This window comes from Oncorhynchus mykiss, chromosome 3, assembly GCF_057628025.1.
Source record: "Oncorhynchus mykiss isolate SJ-2025 chromosome 3, ASM5762802v1, whole genome shotgun sequence".
In the NCBI taxonomy this organism is placed as follows: domain Eukaryota; kingdom Metazoa; phylum Chordata; class Actinopteri; order Salmoniformes; family Salmonidae; genus Oncorhynchus; species Oncorhynchus mykiss.
In genome coordinates this window covers 39,298,887-39,317,552 of record NC_143024.1, presented here as the reverse complement: position 1 = coordinate 39,317,552, position 18,666 = coordinate 39,298,887, and the positions used below count along the sequence as shown (strand labels likewise).

General features: G+C 42.8%; 1 protein-coding gene across 1 annotated transcript in view; it reads right to left on the bottom strand.

The window, feature by feature from the left end:
• Positions 1–115: 115 nt before the first annotated feature.
• The window catches only part of slc9a1a (solute carrier family 9 member A1a), a 47,963-nt gene continuing 29,412 nt past the window's right edge, over positions 116–18,666 (bottom strand). The window contains exons 4-12 of the mRNA XM_021595261.3: positions 17,433–17,650; positions 16,202–16,404; positions 13,943–14,032; positions 11,917–11,987; positions 10,959–11,135; positions 10,509–10,632; positions 9,858–9,959; positions 8,190–8,271; positions 116–7,048 (exon numbers count right to left, since the gene is read on the bottom strand). Coding sequence (XP_021450936.1) covers positions 6,729–7,048; positions 8,190–8,271; positions 9,858–9,959; positions 10,509–10,632; positions 10,959–11,135; positions 11,917–11,987; positions 13,943–14,032; positions 16,202–16,404; positions 17,433–17,650 — 1,387 coding nt within the window. The 3' untranslated portion in view covers positions 116–6,728. The remainder of the gene's footprint in view (positions 7,049–8,189; positions 8,272–9,857; positions 9,960–10,508; positions 10,633–10,958; positions 11,136–11,916; positions 11,988–13,942; positions 14,033–16,201; positions 16,405–17,432; positions 17,651–18,666) is intronic.

Sequence of the window (18,666 nt, the reverse complement as noted above, 5' to 3'; positions counted from 1 at the left end):
CAAGGCGCGTCATGGCGCTGCGCACGACAACAACTTTAGTCCGCAAATTAGGCCTACTTTTACTGGAGAATCAATAGTAATTATATTGCAGAAAGAAACATTGTATCAGAGAAACATATATTTTGATAAATTACAACTTTAATTTGGTATATCGTTTCATTTCAACATTACTGCATTAGTTTGTTTTCGTAATCCAAGGTTTGGAATGCTTAAGCTAGGCTAACCAACAATACAGTGCAGTTGTCACTAGTGTCATTTTTCCATACAGTTTGATATTTTACAGTAACATTATATATTTATATAACATATTGACTTATAGAATTGAATTCACTTGTATAGAAAATAAAATATTTGTATTATTGCGAAGTACACATTGCAAATCACTGGAGATCAATTAGCCGACATTAAAACAGATCTACGAGAAGAAAGAAAAAAAACACAAAAAAAAGATGAGTGGCTGGTGGGAAATACAATCGCCATGCTGTGGACGCCATCTGTAGTAGAGCAAGGGAATTCACGAAGAAAAGCATTCATCCTAGTCTGATTTAAGTCAAAGTTAGACTGCATCTCTGTCTTGCGTGTGGCATAGACGGATCCAAATTCGTACCTGACCTTACCGTAAACTATTAATGCCACACATACATCCCGTGTTACACTAGCCATGCAAAGCCTGTGTGAACAAAATACCCCTTCTTATTGCTCCTTGCTTTAACGTGACTGATTTGAGTTAAAGGTATCGGTTAAAGTGCTTTTATCAATATGGTGTGGCAAATTGTTACAGACTCAGAGGTAAGGAAAGGAAGTCTACATACATTGCTCTGCTTTGTTGATCGCTTATAATGTTCCAGGCTGCAGTATGTTTAATTAAGATGTTATATCTACATGTGCACGTCAGGAGTGAGATCACTGAGAAATATTTTTTTTTTTTGACAATCAAATTCCTTTGGACATATGCAAATGATGACTGTGGAATAATTATTCAAGTCCAACCACCTGTCCATTCTCAGCAGGAGAAAAGAAAACAAGCTCTTTTACAGTACAGCCAGTAACTGGTCAGGCCATAATAAACATGACCTTCTGACAGATCGTCAACCATCATAGTCCTATCGAGGTTGTTTTTATACCCATGATCTAAGTGCTCCAACCTATCAATGCAAGGAGAACGATCATTTTGTAACGACACTAGTTCAGATGAAAGAAGCGTTTGGTCTCTTAATGTCAGTCTGGTTCGGTTCCAGTAAGGTAGCCAACCATAAGATGGAGTGACTTTAAAAAGCACATAGACCCATGTCAAGCACATGAAGCAATATAAAGCACATGGAGCCAATGTAAAAAAAAAAAGTGTATGAAACCAAGTAAAGCATGTGAACCGAATATAAAGTACTAGAAGCAATATAAAGCAAATTAACCCAAAAGAAGCACATTAACACATCATAGAACACATGAAGAAATACAAACCAAAGGATCCCAAATAAAGCATGTGAACCGAATGGAAAAAAACACATGTAGCAGCAATTATACAAATGCAAATAAACGCAGACAGAACCACAAGCATGGCCAAACTTAGTCCTGGGTAACGCTCCTCCTTGCGATTCCATGAACCCACTTCCAAACGAGGCCAGAGAATTTATACAGACATAGCTTCAACAATCCATTAAATGTGAAAAATTATTCAGCGTGGAGCTGAGAAAGGAAACAAAAATGAATTTGCATTTGAACAATTAAGGAAATCAGTGAAGCAAGACATTGAAGCCACTTATAAATGTTCACCTTCCTTCCTTACAGGAAATATTGAACAAAGGCTGCTGCAACGTGACAGACATAGCATTGTCATACACCAATTAATATTAAAGTCCCTAGACAGGTTGTATGGCTTGAGATTTAGTTGTCTGCAAGGAACGAAAACATAACGATGCCTGTGTTTAAACCATTGGTGCACAATATGGTTGGGTGAGAAACACCCTGACTTTGATTTTAAGATAGCCTACATGCACCGGGCAACTACACTGAACAAAAATATAAACGCAACATGTAAAGTGTTGGTCCAATGTCTTATGAGCTGAAATAAAAGATCCCAGAAATGTTATATACACACAAAAAGGTTATTTCGCCAAAGATTGTGTACAAATCTGTTTACATCCCTGTTAGTGAGCATTTCTCCTTTGCCAAGATAATCCATCCACCTGATAGGTATGGCATATCAAGATGCTGATTAAACAGCATGCTCATTACAAGTGCACCTTGTGCAGGGGACAATAAAAGGCCACTCTAAAATGTGCAGTTTTGTCACACAACAATGCCACAGATGTCTCAAGTTGAGGGAGTGTGCAATTGTCATGCTGACTGCAGGAATGTCCACCAGAGCTTTTGCCAGAGAATTGAATGTTAATTTCTCTACCATAACCCACCTCCAATGTCGTTTTAGAGAATTTGTCAGTACGTCCAACCAGCCTCACAACCACACATCATATGTAGTGGTTTGCTGACGACAATGTTGTGAAGAGAATGTCCCATGGTGTTGGTGGGGTTCTGATATGGGCAGGCATAAGCTACGGACAACGAACACAATTGCATTTTATCAATGGCATTTTGAATGCTCAAAAAAAATACAAATTCCTGAGGCCCATTTTTTAAAGTTATCTGTATTCCCAGTCATGTGAAATCCATAGATTAGAGCCTAATGAATTGCTTTCAATTGACTGATTTCCTTATATGAACTGAAACTCAGTAAAATCTTAGAAATTGTTGCATGTTGCATTTATATTTTTGTTCAGTATAAATGTAAAGATCGGTCTTCAGAACACTCATGATAACAGTAGTTCCTCCTTTCCAGCAGGAAACCATTGACGGTCTTTAAGTGGTGGCCAAATAACAGTGCGATGGGAAAGCGTTGAGGTAAACTGCTCTTCCACTAGCACGAAGGCTAATTCAAAAAAAAGGCTAGTTGCCAAGCTAACGTTGACTTTCTATGGCTGCACTTACAGAACCTGTTTCGGAACCCTTGTAAATGTCATGTTCATACTACACTACATTTCTGGTCGTTTAAATAACAATACAATGGAGAGAAAAATCTGCCAGGGAAGTATCAAATGTCAAGCCTTACGTAAAGCTTCATTTTAAACCCCTCTCTGATCAATAACACCTTGTCCTCGTCTAACTCTCACAGCCGAAGCAGCCTGTCCTTGACAACAAGCTCTGACATTTCAACATATCATTCATTAAATTTGGTTTCAGTGAAGATCTATTTTACCTTCCTGGACTCAACCTACAAGTATCCGCCACTGCAATGCCCATGTGAGGGAATGGGGACATGAAAGGAGAACACCACGCACACACACACACACAATGTAGTACTTTATGTGCACGAGTGGCCACAGTTTCTTAGAAGCACGCCATTACGTTGTCACCCCGTCCTCATGTTCGCCTCTCTACCGTAACCTCAGTAACCACCATGCACCTCTCCCTCCCTCTCCTCCCCTAAGCTGTAAGGAGACACCCCTCTCTCCTCCCTCCTCTCCTCAGCTGTAACAAGACTCTCTCGCTCGCTCTCTTTATGGGCGTAAAGTGACAATACACGGAGGTCAGAGAGGAAGGTGACAACCAGCAAACTAGGCCACGGTCTTGGACATCTTAGGCTTCTCTAGTTGAGACAGTTACAGACTCCCGCTAAAGTTGTCACTCACGCTACAAATCTAAGATGGTTGTACAGTAGGTGGGTTGAGGGGTTGCTATGCTATTGAATCAATGTTAGGTGCAATGTACTTTGCACCTAAAAGTGGTTGAATTTCCCCTTGATGTTCAGATTGATGAGCGACAGTAATCACATTGACAATACAGCTAGCAGTCTTTTGAAATCAAAATCAAATCAATTATTCAATTGTTCCTTTTGATCTTATGGCTTTGTGTAGAAAAGAGAAGTAATGTACTGTATACATAATACCTATACAACCATATACTGTACACGTCAAGGTTTTCATAGTCTTACGCAAATCCTAGATTAGCTTTATGCTGTCGTGCGAGCAGAATAGGTGTTGGCTCTTGCGTTCGGGTGTGAATTTGCTTACAACTAGCTAGCGCACTGCCCGTGATGGTTATAGACCTCAATGTTAGCAGAGGAGCGATGACCTCTTCGTTTGCGTCGACATTACAGCATGGCATTTGCTTTAAAGGGCGTCGTTCAATTAAAAATGGTTATAATCAAAATAATCGCTATGCACATTTTACACCAATATACTGCATTGAATAGCTAGTTTTGCCCATGTCCTCAAGCCTGTATCTCCAGGCCATCATTCACCGGCCATGTGGTGCTCGCTGGTGTGACGAAGGGTCTGCGTAGCCAAGAGCTAAAATACAACTTTGTTCTATTAGAGTCGCGCTGCAATTCCCCTCCTCATTGGATATCAGGAAGACACAAACCCACGCGAAAGCTTGAGAGACAAAACGAGGAGAGATTCACTAAAGATAACGAACTAAAAACTAACTAGGTTTCCCTTTCTCATCTATGGATTAGACGTCGGAGTAGAGAAACACTCCGGGTCAAAAGTTCTACAAAGAACCAGCTAATAATAGGACCATATGCATGTCAGGTAAAATAACAACCCGATGTCCATCTCCTAGGACAAACTACCTAGCAAGAGCTAGCTGGCTAAATGTCCATCTCCTAGGACAAACTACCTAGCAAGAGCTAGCTGGCTAAATGTCCATCTCCTAGGACAAATTACCTAGCAAGAGCTAGCTGGCTAAATGTCCGTGAATGTTTCGTGTTTCGACTTGCCCCAAATGAACATAGTTAGTTTTGATATTTTAACCTGCGTGTCATGGTCACGTCTGGTGTGGATCGACAAAAACTTAACATACGCGCGATGGTGGACGCATGCACAGCCGGTGTAGTCCGAGTGTAAGAATTTGTTTTTAATAGACTCGCCTGGATAAATGAAGGTTAAATGAATTATATATTATTGGCCATTGAGGTGGTTGGACGATAAAGATCCATAGTCCCCTCCTTTACAGCGACGCCTAAAACCCCAAATGTCTATTGAACACTACATTTTCAAAAGGGGAGGGCTAAGAACCAATGGGGAACGTTAAACTGGCAACAGGGTCTTTTAAAAATGTCAAAACAGCTGATGTAAATAAGGTGCAAGAGAGTAAAGAATAGATCAAACCCGTAAGATGAATTGTAAGATGTGACTACCGGCAAGAGAATACGGAGAAAACACCACAAAATGGTTCTGAAATGGCCCATACTAGAGCATTTTCTTAAAGGGAACATATCCTCCTGAGACCCACCAATTCATTTTTGTACACACTCTTTAACATGCCATTGTATTAAGTCCTGTTGTACCTGAGAGGACATTCTGGGTTTTTCAATGATATCACATGAGTGGATAACTTTCTCTTCCTGGGGTTTCAAAATGGCTGCCAACACAATTAGCATATGTTGTGGTAAGAAGATAAGTGTGTGTAATTATAATTTGTGAGTTTGATATTCAAATTGCTTCGAGTAAATATCTTAGAAATAATTTGGTTTTCAGAGCAGTGTAATCATTTTCCCCACATTTAAATAAGAGCTTGTTTATAAAATGTCCTCTGTAGAGGACCACATGATGTGACAAATATGTTTACCTACTGTACCCATTTACTGTAATATACATTTTTCATATTTACTATCAACTGTTTCTTTATGTCCACTACAGCGCACGTACAAATTTGTCTTAGTAAATGATTTGAACTCAAAACAAAATTAAGACATTACAAAACCTTTTTTGTCTGGGTGTCAGGAGGATAACAGTATTTGGTGTGATTTTAGGGATTGGCTTATATATAGGGGAGTTAAGTCCATTCAAGATCAACAAATCTCTTGGTGTTGCATCACAATCCTTCTTTTATGTAAATGAGCTTATACTGCACAGCATACACGTCTTGGTGATGCTGCCGATTTCGTACGTTCGATTAAAATAGAGGCGACGCTTGAAGCGGCGATGCCAGGTTTGCATCTCAACATTTCCAAGCCTGCGCTTGCCTTAGGGTCTCCATAGGCGAGGTGGTGAAGAGAGAGGTCCGTCGAGATTAGCACAGTGAAAACATTACATCCAGCGTGAAGTACATCCAGTGTACAGCAAGGAGTACGCCGAGTAGAACTCTGACCAACTGAATGACAAACGATGACAAAAGACAACCACATAAACAACAGTCTCATATTAACCCTGACATTCAAAACAAGCAGTTAATTGTGTGATCAAATGCACCAAGTGAAAAGGAGTTTCTGTGTTTGACAAAAAAAAAATAAGGCTAACTTTTCTTGAAAGTAGAAGAACAATCGTAAACGTTATGAAAACAAATGTGAAACTTTGTCACCAGTCCAAAACTTTGGTAACGCATAATTATGTTCCCCCGTCATTCGGGCTAATTCCCACCAAACCCAAGATCACCCAAGGCGGCGATTGCCTTCCTATCACTTAAAAAATGAAAAAAGAGCAATGACAACTATTGAAAAAAGATGGCTATTTAGTCTCCTTTTCTCTTTTGGTTCATAAAACAAGTTATGTCCTAAGTCCTTAACAGTTTTGGCTTTTTGGTTCCTCAACCAATGGGATAGCAAACTCAAATGAGGTGTTGGTGGAGTGAAAGGAGGCGGACCTTTCCCCTGTAGTGCCCCGCTCAGGGGGAGGAGCTGCTGCAACCAGGCCCCTCCCTATTCCTCACAATGGGTGGAGCTAGTTGTTTTTTTAGGGAAGGAATGGTTCATCCTCCTCGTCCTCATTACTAGGGCCCGGGTCACTCAGACACCTCATCAGCCCTGGGTTCTTGTTTCCCCCCTCTTCCTCTCCCTTCTCCTCTTTCCCGGCTGAGGACGGCTTCATCATCAGGCCTTGGTCCTCATCCCGGGTGGCAACCTCCCTCTGACCCAGGCCCTGGTCCTTGGCACCCCGCTTGGAGAACTCGTTCAGCATGTTGACAGAGTCCGGGGACTGGGGGGAGGCGAGGTCCACCTGGATGGTGGGGACGCCTTCTGAAGACGCCTTGATGTTGTAGAAGGCGTTGGGGTCTGCGCGGGGCAGGCAAGGAAAGGGTTAGCGCATGGTACATTACTCCAAACAGGGGAGGCCAACCCGAGCGCACGTTGAGTAGGCAAACGCTGTGTAACGTCGCAGATAGAAATGAATAGAGCTTACGTAATTCCTATTCTACACGTCAGGTGTATGTTTGTTCCATACATCTGTATTTGTGACTGTTCCACAGAGTCATGGCATGGCTTGTTTAGTAAAATCAGGAGTGCTAGTGTTGAGCTGGGCTAGAACAGCAGCTCACACACTGTGCCTCTCTACGACTAGGGTTGGCCAACCCCGACTAGAACAAATACTTAAACTGTTCCCAGAACAAAAATAGATATACAATACACATTCACAAAAACACTCACATTACACTTTTTTAAATGTATCAATCACAAACAATTACACCACAACTGTGGTGCTGGATCATTCCGTAACCTGATCGTGTCAACCACATGAAAAATGCACGCTAGAATCATGCATATTGCATTTACAAATGGAAACAAGCAACAGTTACATGCATATACAGTAAGTTTGTAGCCGAGGCTATTGGCCGCCACAGCCCATCACCTTCTACACTCACTGGAACTGTACTACATACCTGGAATGACTTTGGCCCCTGCCTTTTCAGCTTTGAAATCACTGTCTAAAATAAAAACCAAGCGCAAAGCTGCTTTACATGCCAACTTACACATGCAAAGCCATTTCCAGTAGAAATACAATAAAAGGTGGAGCGGCCTACTGCATAACAGAGTAATGTAATCGTGCATTCTGTAGATAGCAACACTGTCAGCCATTTCAACGTTATTAACTGGAACAATCTTGCCAAACTAAGTACACTACATTTGAAGCAAATTGCATTCCATTCGACTCATAACTCTTAAAAATCATTTGAAGTGATAAAATGCAAAGGTGCCCAAAAAGGTCTGAGATGGAACAAGTCCGTTTCCATCATCTTTCCTGTTGATTCACACTACCAAGCCAACCTGGTTACACAACCACCATAGTTCCTGGAACCATGCGGGAAAGGACCATTTGAATAGAAATATCAGCGCCAGACCAGTAATGGTAGAGGTCGGCACGAAAGTGTAAAAAAAGGGAGTGTCAGGGTGTGATGTGGGTGTAGGATGGACTCACCCGAGGCCAGTCTGGCTCTGCACATGGTGGGGGAGTCGGGAGGTGCGGCAGGGACCGTGAGGTAGTTACTCATCTCTGTCATCTGTTCACACGCACACACAAGCAACCCTTTCAATATACAAGGGTTGTGAGTTCGATTCCCGCATCAGACGCACGTAGTGAATACTGTATATGAGTTGTCGGCGACTGCCAGTCACTTTAGATGAAAGCATAGTGCCATACAGCCATATTATTTACGATACAATAGGATACTTCATTGTCCGTTTTAATGGAAATTCTTTTAGTGAGGTCAGCAATACAGAAATCTTGAATACAAAAGTGCTATTAAAGTTTGACAGGTCAGTAAATTGTGTTTAACCGGTCTGTTGGGATCAGCGTTTTCCTCCACTCTACAGTGTCCTTTTAAAAAGTTATATTCAATTCAAATGTTACTTCATTTCCAAAATGAACAATTCTGCTAGGATCTGCAGAGTCCTCAGTCTACAGTGTCCTCAGTCTACAGTGTCCTCGGCCCACAGTGTCCTTTTAAAAAGTTATATTCAATTCAATTGTTACTTCATTTCCAAAATGAACAATTCTGCTAGGATCTGCAGAGTCCTCAGTCTAGTGTCCTCAGTCTACAGTGTCCTCGGCCCACAGTGTCCTTTTAAAAAGTTATATTCAATTCAAATGTTACTTCATTTCCAAAATGAACAATTCTGCTAGGATCTGCAGAGTCCTCAGTCTACAGTGTCCTCAGTCTACAGTGTCCTCAGTCTACAGTGTCCTTTTAAAAAGTTATATTCAATTCAAATGTTACTTCATTTCCAAAATGAACAATTCTGCTAGGATCTGCAGAGTCCTCAGTCTAGTGTCCTCAGTCTACAGTGTCCTCGGCCCACAGTGTCCTTTTAAAAAGTTATATTCAATTCAAATGTTACTTCATTTCCAAAATGAACAATTCTGCTAGGATCTGCAGTGTCCTCAGTCTACAGTGTCCTCACTCTACAGTGTCCTTTTAAAAAGTTATATTCAATTCAAATGTTACTTCATTTCCAAAATGAACTATTCTGCTAGGATCTGCAGAGTCCTCAGTCTAGTGTCCTCACTCTACAGTGTCCTCGGCCCACAGTGTCCTTTTTAATCAAACAGTTCTATTTAATCAAGATGTTGCTTCCATTTTCATTACATAATTAGAGACGGATTAAATGCAAGCTGGCCTTCGGGCCACAAAGCTGCATAAATTAATTAGGATCTGATTGTGTCGGGGGGGGGGGGGGGGATTGTTTTTAAAAAAAGTTTACAACTGTGAGTAATGAGAGAACTTTGTGTCTGGTTGTCTGTTGAAGTTCTGTCTATGTCTGGGGGAGGCTTAGCATGGCTTCCAAAACGGATTTTGCTACATTTCATTGTTTCATCCAGTAGAATAAATGTTTTGACCAAATCCAAAAGAGCAGAGTTTGGCCATGTGGGCTTCCATCCTTAATCCACCCTCTTTCAGAAAATAGGCTGTTTGTTATTTTGGGGAGGATCCCTTGTATCTGTCTATTTATGTTTTGTTTGCCTTTGAGGGGATAAATATAGTTCTATTGAACTGAATTAGTGGAATTCCAGACTAAGTGAGCACGACAATGGTGAACACAGTGTTCAATCTGGTTTAACCAGGCCAGGAGAGTCTGCTAGTCTTACCTTCTTCTCTAGCTCGATCATCCTCTGCTTCTTCAGGAGGAAGTCGTTCCATCCATCCTCGAAAGGATCAGCCACGAGAGTGTGTCGGTTGTAGGAGCGCAGCTGGAGGGAGAGACGACACACACAACACACACTATGGGACAGGAATGCTATAGAGCTAGGATCACACTATAATAATAATAATAATAATGCACTTTTCAGGCACCAGAGTGGATCTGTTGTAGGAGCGCATCTGGGAGGAGGAGAGACTAAACACATTCATTCAACTCGCACCACGGGACAGGGAGGTCTAAGCTAGGACCACACAGCAACAATGCACACTTGTATTCATGATGATGCAGGCTTATATCTACTTTAGTACTATAATCTTAAGAGATTTAACGTTTGACAATACTAATGAGGAAATGGCAAACAAAGCAATGTGATGTATGCAAGCATGACTGAGACCCTATGGATAAATGGCATAATTATAATATGTAAAATTGTCTTCTCTCTTCACAAACAGAGTGAGCATCTGAATTCCTACATTAGTTGCTGAGAGCAAACTCCAAATCGAGAAAAAACGGATCCGAGATCAGCTTTGCAGTTGCCCTCCTAATGTTACCCCTCAGATTAGCAGAGGGGGAAATCTGATCCTATATCAGCGCTCACCCTCTGGCGGGTCTTCTGCAGGTTACTCCTGAGGATCTTTCGGATCTCCTCCTCACGGCCCTTGGTGAACTGAGGCAGGGCCCGCTCTGCTACAGCGGGCGGCAGCTTCTTGGGCTGGATGTTCCTGGGAGAGAGGAAGGAGAAAAACAAGAGACATGTTGACTGTGGCTCTACGGATAACTATGGTTGTTTTTGGCCATTACCAAGCTCTAACTCACTTAGAAATTACTTCCTGTAACACCCACAAGAAAGATTTCAGCCACTTTCTCCCATACCAGTTATTTACAGGAAGTAATTGCTAGTTCAGCCTCTTGACCTTCAAACCTCTCTGGCACTCGACACACACACGGGCTTGCGAGGATATAGGCTAATGCAACAATGTGGAAATGGCTATCAAGTGTAGAGCTGGTGAGCTAAAAGGAGCTGGAGGGGGAAAGAGGGAGCACTCACTGCATGGAGACCTGCGAGGGCATGGCGGAGGGCAGCTTGACGCCCCCGCCGCTCTCCACTAGCTCGATGGCCTGCTTGAACTCCATCTTGTGGTAGAAGGCGATGAGCTGCGGCTCCTTGTAGCGCTCGCCCGCTATCAGGCACTTCTTTATGTACTTCTTGTTGAAGCGGTTTAGCCTGAAGGGGAGAGAGGGAGATCGAGAGAGACAAGAAAACAAGTCAACCTTGGAGCCTTTTTATCCCATTGCCTCCATTTCTTGCCCCTCTATATTACACAGCCATTACCAGCCTCATTAAACCCTTATAAAGGTTAATTGATGAAAAGCTCTTGAATATGAGTAGAGCACACACACACACACAACATTGGAGACAGTGCTGTCACTGGCAGGAACACACATTGTGAAAACAGACCGCTGTAGGATGAGCCCAGTCATTTTCATCATAATGCTCTAAATCCAAGGAGGGATTCTACACTAGAGATCGATCCAGTTAGACAGTTATCGCAAAGCTCTAAAGTCTGTCTGGGAACTGGATCTGAAAGTGAAATATGACAACTGTCGGGTGATACAAAAGAAATCGGCTTACAGAGCTGTCTGAACAAATCTTACACGTGGTTCTCTTGAGAGAGTAACTGCCACATAAAAACATTATTGGGTTCAGGACGGTTTCATTGAAGGACAACCATCGGTTCTGAATGATAATCCACTTAAGGTGCTACTGCCAACGCCTGGTGGATCGCAGCTTCACCGCCACGTTGCGGAGTTAGCCTTGGGATCTTTGTTAAAGTCAAACAGAAGGCAATAGACCACAAACAGATGACTGGACTGTGTAATAGAAAGTTAATAGAAAGTCACGGTTAAGGATCTTCAACCTAAGAGGTAATCAAATGTTTTTTAATACAGTGAATAAAATATATACAGCGCTCGTCACCGTGACCTTTTAAGTCCATGCTACGTACTTGTCTTTCCAGTGATGATGGCCGTAGTGTCCACAGATGTCTTCAATGCCAGTCAGCAGATGGTCCAGGAACTAGAAGGGGAGAAAACAATGTTTACGTCCAAATATTGGATCTGCGCTAACCAACAAGAGAAGCAGATATTTGAAATGCTTTTTAAAAAGGTGAAGTGAAAAGCGTAACCAAGCCTAATCTGTTACTAATTTTTGTGTTTCTATTACATGTAAATAGTATATTTTCCACATCACACAGGCCACCATTTTGTCATTTTTGGATTATCCCTTAAGTAGCCTTTTCCCCACGGAGATTATGTTGCATTGCAACAGGAATTGGCCTCAATCTGGCCAATAGAGAGAGCATTAGCCCTAGATGATGTCCATCACACTCACAGATTGAAGCAGAGAAATAGGCACCGACAGAGGACGTTCAGTCGGTGGTCAGTTTTGTTCCTGTATTTTGATTACGGCCACTGCTGTGACAGTTCTGCACAGGGACAGTTTGACATGCAGAGTTGCTATGGGAACACGCAGTTTGGTCGTGCCACTGAATTTATTTCAATTCGCATCGAAAATCGACGTGCATAGCAATATTTTCGGGCAGCGAAGGGACTTTCCTGACAGTCGTTTCTGCATTAGTTCTACCTCTGGTAGAAGAAAACTTCACAATTTCTCACAATAGATGGTAATATTATAATGAAAGCCTCAGGCAAGGTGACACACAGTGCGTCAGGGTCAGCCCCTGGTGCCAACTAGGCAAGAGATAGACTTTCTAAAGTAAAACAACTGCAACCTCAAATATCCATTCATCAAAACAACCTACTGAGCAATTTGTGAGACCACACACAATGGTTCTGACATTAAAGCCTTGAGGGACTCCACCGGGCTCTTAAGACACCCTCATCCACTCCCGATGTACTCCAGGAGTCCTAGAACCGCTCTGTTTATTTTCATCACTGCCATTTACATTGGAGAAGAAGCTATAAGCTGCTAACCAGGGCATCTAGCCTAGAGCGCCGGTGACTCATCGCTCCTCTGTGCACCAGAGAACCAACAGAGCCCCGTTGAGACACTGTGTGTGTGTGTGTGTGTGTACAGTACGTGCCGTTATTCTGTGGCTATTATTAGCAACAGGAGCTGCCGAGTGACGGTGTGCCATGCTGCTCAGAGGTCACTCCAGGGCAGAGCGAGAATGATCAGTAGCATCAGAGGAAGCTCGGCCTACGCAGGGGGATTTCACTTGCCAATCTGGCAACCATGGTGGATGAGTCAGTGGAGACAGTGGAGAATGAGAGGATGGTCCATTGGGAGCCACGGAGCAATGCAGGACGTTTAATTAGTCGGAGTTAAGAGGAAGCAGGGGAAGGCTGCGTTCCATTATTAAAACCACCCAGCAAGGCAATGTCAGCAAGACAAAATACATGAGAAGAAGATCATTCCATTAATGGCAGATAGGGGGGAAGTGCAGAGAAATATTTTGCACTCAACATTTATTTATTTTATTTTACCTTTATTTAACTAGGCAAGTCAGTTAAGAACAAATTCTTATTTTCAATGATGGCCTAGGAACAGTGGGTTAACTGCCTGTTCAGGGGCAGAACGACAGATTTGTACATGTAATGACAGTACTGTAATCTGGACAGATACTTCATTTCAAAGTCAAATGGACATTCCTCAGATTGAAATAACCAAATCATTCATTTAACCACAGCCATTAACGCAATAGCCCATTTTACAGGACAAGCTACAATTACAGTGAACAACACCAGCCTTGCAGTGCAGCTTCAGTGAGTTTCTTGCTCTTGTACTGAAAATGTCATAACCTGACCAGGGCCTGTGGGCCTGTATTTATAAAAGTGTCTCAGAGTAGCAGTGCAGATCTAGGATCAGTTTTGCCATTTGGATCCTAAAATATCATCACTCTTACTATTTCCCAGGAGGAAATGAACTTGTCTGATGGGTGGTCAGGCTAGAGGAGAGGTTAGAGAAGGAGAGGCCTGGATGTGAGGGGGTTGACGGGGTTTAAAGGTCACCTGGGTGTGGATCTCCTCATTGATGGAGCGCTTGGCCTCCTGCTTCTTCTTCACGGCCAACAGGTCCACCAGGGGTTTGATAGTCATGCCCTGCGAGGGTGAGGAGGAGGAGAGAGAGAGAGAGAAGGGAGAGGTTACTAAGGTAACATTTGTGATCCTGACGCACAAATTATAAAATGTCCATCTTTAAAATCTACGCGACACCAGTGACCCAAGAGAAGCCTGTAATGTCCATTTCAACACCTTCCATTAGTGTGCATGGTGTTTACTCTGTTCCTTTCCTCAAAGTCACTACACAGAGAAGCACTGGCTGAGGGGCGACTTTCATGTCATTTATTTCCACAGCTACTGTATTCTGTTTCCATTTTGTGTATTTAGACAGTCAAGCAACATTTGCATTTAAATGAAGTTATGCGCAGGCGGTTGGTGGTTTGTGCACGAGGCCGTTCCATCCACGACTGAGGGAAAAGGATTTCTCAGGGCTGGTTACAATACCATTTGGCATACTGGTTCTATCAATCTCTTTCATCCTGTTCCACTGTGTGTGTCCGTGTGTGTGTGTGTCCGTGTGTCCGTGTGTGTAGGCTTTAGCGTATCATTCTCTCTCTCATAAGGAGATTAAGTATATCTGGTTAACTATTATACCCTAAGTGGATGACAACAGACTCTGGCCCTTAAATAATACCCCTGCTAGCACGCACGCACACACCCAATCCATCCCAGACTGCCAGCGCTGAGTGAAAAATGAATAAGTCATTCACTGAAGACATTTGTTTCACAAAAGGCTTATAGAAGGCTTTATTTTAGTAGCTGCCATTTTGGGGATACTCTGCCAGATGTCGAGTGTCCTACTGCTTCAGCATGCATCAACAGCTTCACTGTAATATGAGTTTGCTCTGCAGGACTGGGGAATATCTGACGCGCAGAGCTTCAAACGGACAGCGTGTGTGTGTGTGTGTGTTTGTGTGTGTGTGTGTGTTTGTTTCAAAGTAGTAGCTCCAGTGACCTTTTGTCACACTAGCATACAGTAGCAATGGGTGCCAACAAACCATGAAAATCATTGAACACTTTAGGCCTTAAAATATACTAGGGACAAGAGAGCAACAGCACAATGTAGCAGCAAAGCAACCCATTTTGACCCAAAAGCACTCTGTAATATAGTCAACTTCCTATTAGGGCTGGGCGATATGGCGATATATATCGTGTGACGGTAGAAAAACGTCTGTCGTTTAATATTATTATTATAGTTTATTTCGTTGTGTCGGAAATCACTATTTTTCGTCAATTGGACGTCGCTTTGCGTGTGGAAGGAAATTTGCAACACAAACAAATGTGGAGGGGAGTGAATGTGACACAGAGCACGGAGACACGGAGCTCGTACCTAAAACAGGGGCTACTTCGGTCGCATGGACGTGGTTTGGGTATGAAAAGTCTGGTACGGACTAGAAAACAGTCCTCTGCAAAATATGCCGCAGGCCGGTCCCGACGACAGGCTCAAACACCACTAACCTCTTTAACCACCTGCGTAAGAATCATGTGAAACAGTGCGGAGAGAGTCTACCGATGAGACCCAGAAAAGTACAGTCAAGTGCTCAAACAAACCCCCGACTCAGACATTGCAAGAGGCTTTTGCCCGCGACACACCATATGGTAAAGAATCAGGAAGATGGAAGGAGATAACAGCTGCCGTTACAACTTACATCTGCAAAGACACGGCCCAAATTTACTCGGTCGAGAAACGGGGGTTTCGTGCGTTGGTGCTAACGCTCGACCCAGGGTACCAAATACCTTTTATTTGTGGAGTATAATTCAAAATGTAAGAATAAATAGGCCTTTAGATGTGGTCATTGTATAAACACTATTTATTCATCAAAATGTATTTAAAAAATGTGCTATATCGTCATATGTATCGTTATGGGGATTTGAAATTACCTATATCAGGATATGAGATTTTGGCCATATCGCCCAGCCCTACTTCCTATATTTAGTGTTCACTCAGTGACACATTTTATCTGATAGTCTTTTTAACTTGCCATAATTTAAAGAGTGCCTTCGATTTCATTATAAATCTGAAGACATAAGCAGAATTCGAGGGTTGCTAGCCAGGTACCAGCTCTTTTTGTGCCGTCTTGCCAACTCCTATGGTCATTGGCGTGGCAACCATGGCCGGCATGACAACTGTGGTCATTGGCGTGGCAAGGTGCTTAGACAGCACAAATCAGATCAAGGACAAGGCTAAAGGACTGGCCCAGTACCCACCTGTACAAACACGGTGAAGAAGATTTCGGTGATGATGGCGGTGAGGAACATGGTCCTCATGGGGAAGTGGTCCTTGTTTAGCAGGTAGCCCAGGGAGAAGGCGATGGCCCCTCGCAGGCCACCGTAGGCCACAATGAACTGGTCCTTGGTGGTCAGCTTGACGATGCGGAACTTGTTGATGATAAAGGTAAGGCCCACCACGCCTGAGAGAGAGGGGGAGGGAGAGAGAGAGAGAGAGGGAGAGGGGGAGGGAGAGAGAGAGAGAGAGAGGGAGAGGGGGAGGGAGAGAGAGAGAGAGAGGGAGAGGGGGAGGGAGAGAGCAGAAGCGAGTCAACCTTCAAGGCCTTTTATCTGACTGACTCCATGTTTGCTCCCTCCTTACACACAGACAATACCAGCCTCTTTAGAACCTAAGAAAGGTTAAGGATTCCCTTTCCAAATTGGTCAAAAGCTTCTGAGAAAGAGGAGTAGAGCCCACACACTACATTGTAAACAATGGAACACACATTGCGAAACTAGCAGATTATAGGAATCAGAAAACTATAGGATGTTTGGTGAGAATAGAGAATGGTCAATGGGGATAGTGCAATGTCAAGTCACCAGGTTTCAAACGAGGCTAAAGTCAGATGAAGGTCTGCTTTGGGTCTATCTATAACTGCAGAAATGACATAATACTTGAAGAAATATTTACGCTTCCTTTTTTTAGGGACGTGTATCTGACGAGTTTTGAAACCTGGGCTTCCTCGATGTGAGGACCAAGCGGAAAAAAACAAGGGGCACTTCCTCTAATAGTGGTCTCATTACCTAACAAAAACCATCACTCATTCATATATCCTTATGTACATATTCTTTATCCCCTTACACTGTGTACAAGACAGTAGTTTTGGAATTGTTAGTTAGATTACTTGTTGGTTATTACTGCATTGTCGGAACTAGAAGCACAAGCATTTCGCTACACTCGCATTAACATCTGCTAACCATGTGTATGTGACAAATAAAATTTGATTTGATTTGATGTAGTGACTGGTATTTCAGTCTGGCTCCAAGAATAACTTGCCCGTGTCAAAATGAGGATGTTAAAAATCTGTATCGCATCCTCTATTGAAACAACTTGATCAAATTATAACTAACTATGAGAAAGTTGGGCCGGTCACGTCATTTCTCTCACTATCTTTTGGAATCTGATGTAGAGACTGGTACAGTACAGTGAAGGTATCCGTGACCGACTCACCAATGACACGTGACACCAGACAAAGGATGACGGTGACGGAGACAAAGGTCCAGTTCCAGGCGTGCGGTCCGGCCACCGTGGCCACGCCCAGGAAGATGAAGATGAGGGTCTCGCTCACGCTGCTCCACATCTTCAGGAAGTACTTGACTGTGGTGTGGGACTTGTGGGATATGTTGGCCTCCACGTAGGGTCGCATCACAGCGCCGCATGCAATCAGCCTGGGGGAAGAGAGAGAGAGAGAGAGAGAGAGAGAGAGAGAGAGAGAGAGAGAGGATGATGATAAATTTGTTCTCTGAGAAAGAAACCTTTTCTTGTTTTCTGTCATTTAATGTCTATTCTGAATTGTAGCATCTAAGAATGAAAACTCCAGACACAAGTACATTTTAGTATTTAATTGTAACTTAAACTGTTCATTTACTGGCTGCACCTGGCGTAAGCTACCCGAGGTTCCCTGAGCCAGGAAATATGGCAGATATTTAAAGGGATACGGATATCAGGAAGCAAATTCTATATAGTTACATGAGCATTTTGCTACACCCGCTCGCTATAAGACGTGCTAAAGTGGCTACGTGACCAATACATTTTGATTGGATTTGATATTGATGCAATATAGTGATGGGGGGGGATCGTTACAGTTAGACGTCGCAATATTATTTCTGGACGATATTACATCGATATTTGACTCCGAGTATCGATTTTTGCTACTGTAGGTAGCGTTAGATGGCGCTAGTCAGTTGTACTTGCACCAAATAGTGGGCCAACATGTTTTTTTTTTTACTTTTATGTCCCTGATGTGTTCAAAACTAGTTGTTTTCTCATGCCCTCACTTGTCTCTCTGCAGCCGACATATAGTGAGCAATATGTTTGGGAACATCCAATTGCCGTACCGGAAAGCAATACATATAGAATCGTGAGAATCGCAAGACATATCCTATCAATACGTGATTGTGTTTACAACTCTTGCCTTGGTATAGGCTCAGATGATATAGGCTGTCGTCGCACTCCTATCGCACAGCACTGTAGCCTACACATACTGTCAAATAGGTGACCGGTCTATTTACTTTCGAGCATTCTTGGCTATTGAATGAGCAGTTGGTAAATGGTAGTCTACTATTTGTTGTGTCGCGGGAATAAACCAGATATCAGAAAAGGAGAGACATGTCCTGCCATAGGATTATGACTTAGGCCTATATGACAAATGTAAAATAAATAGATTAAGACTACACGATGCTAT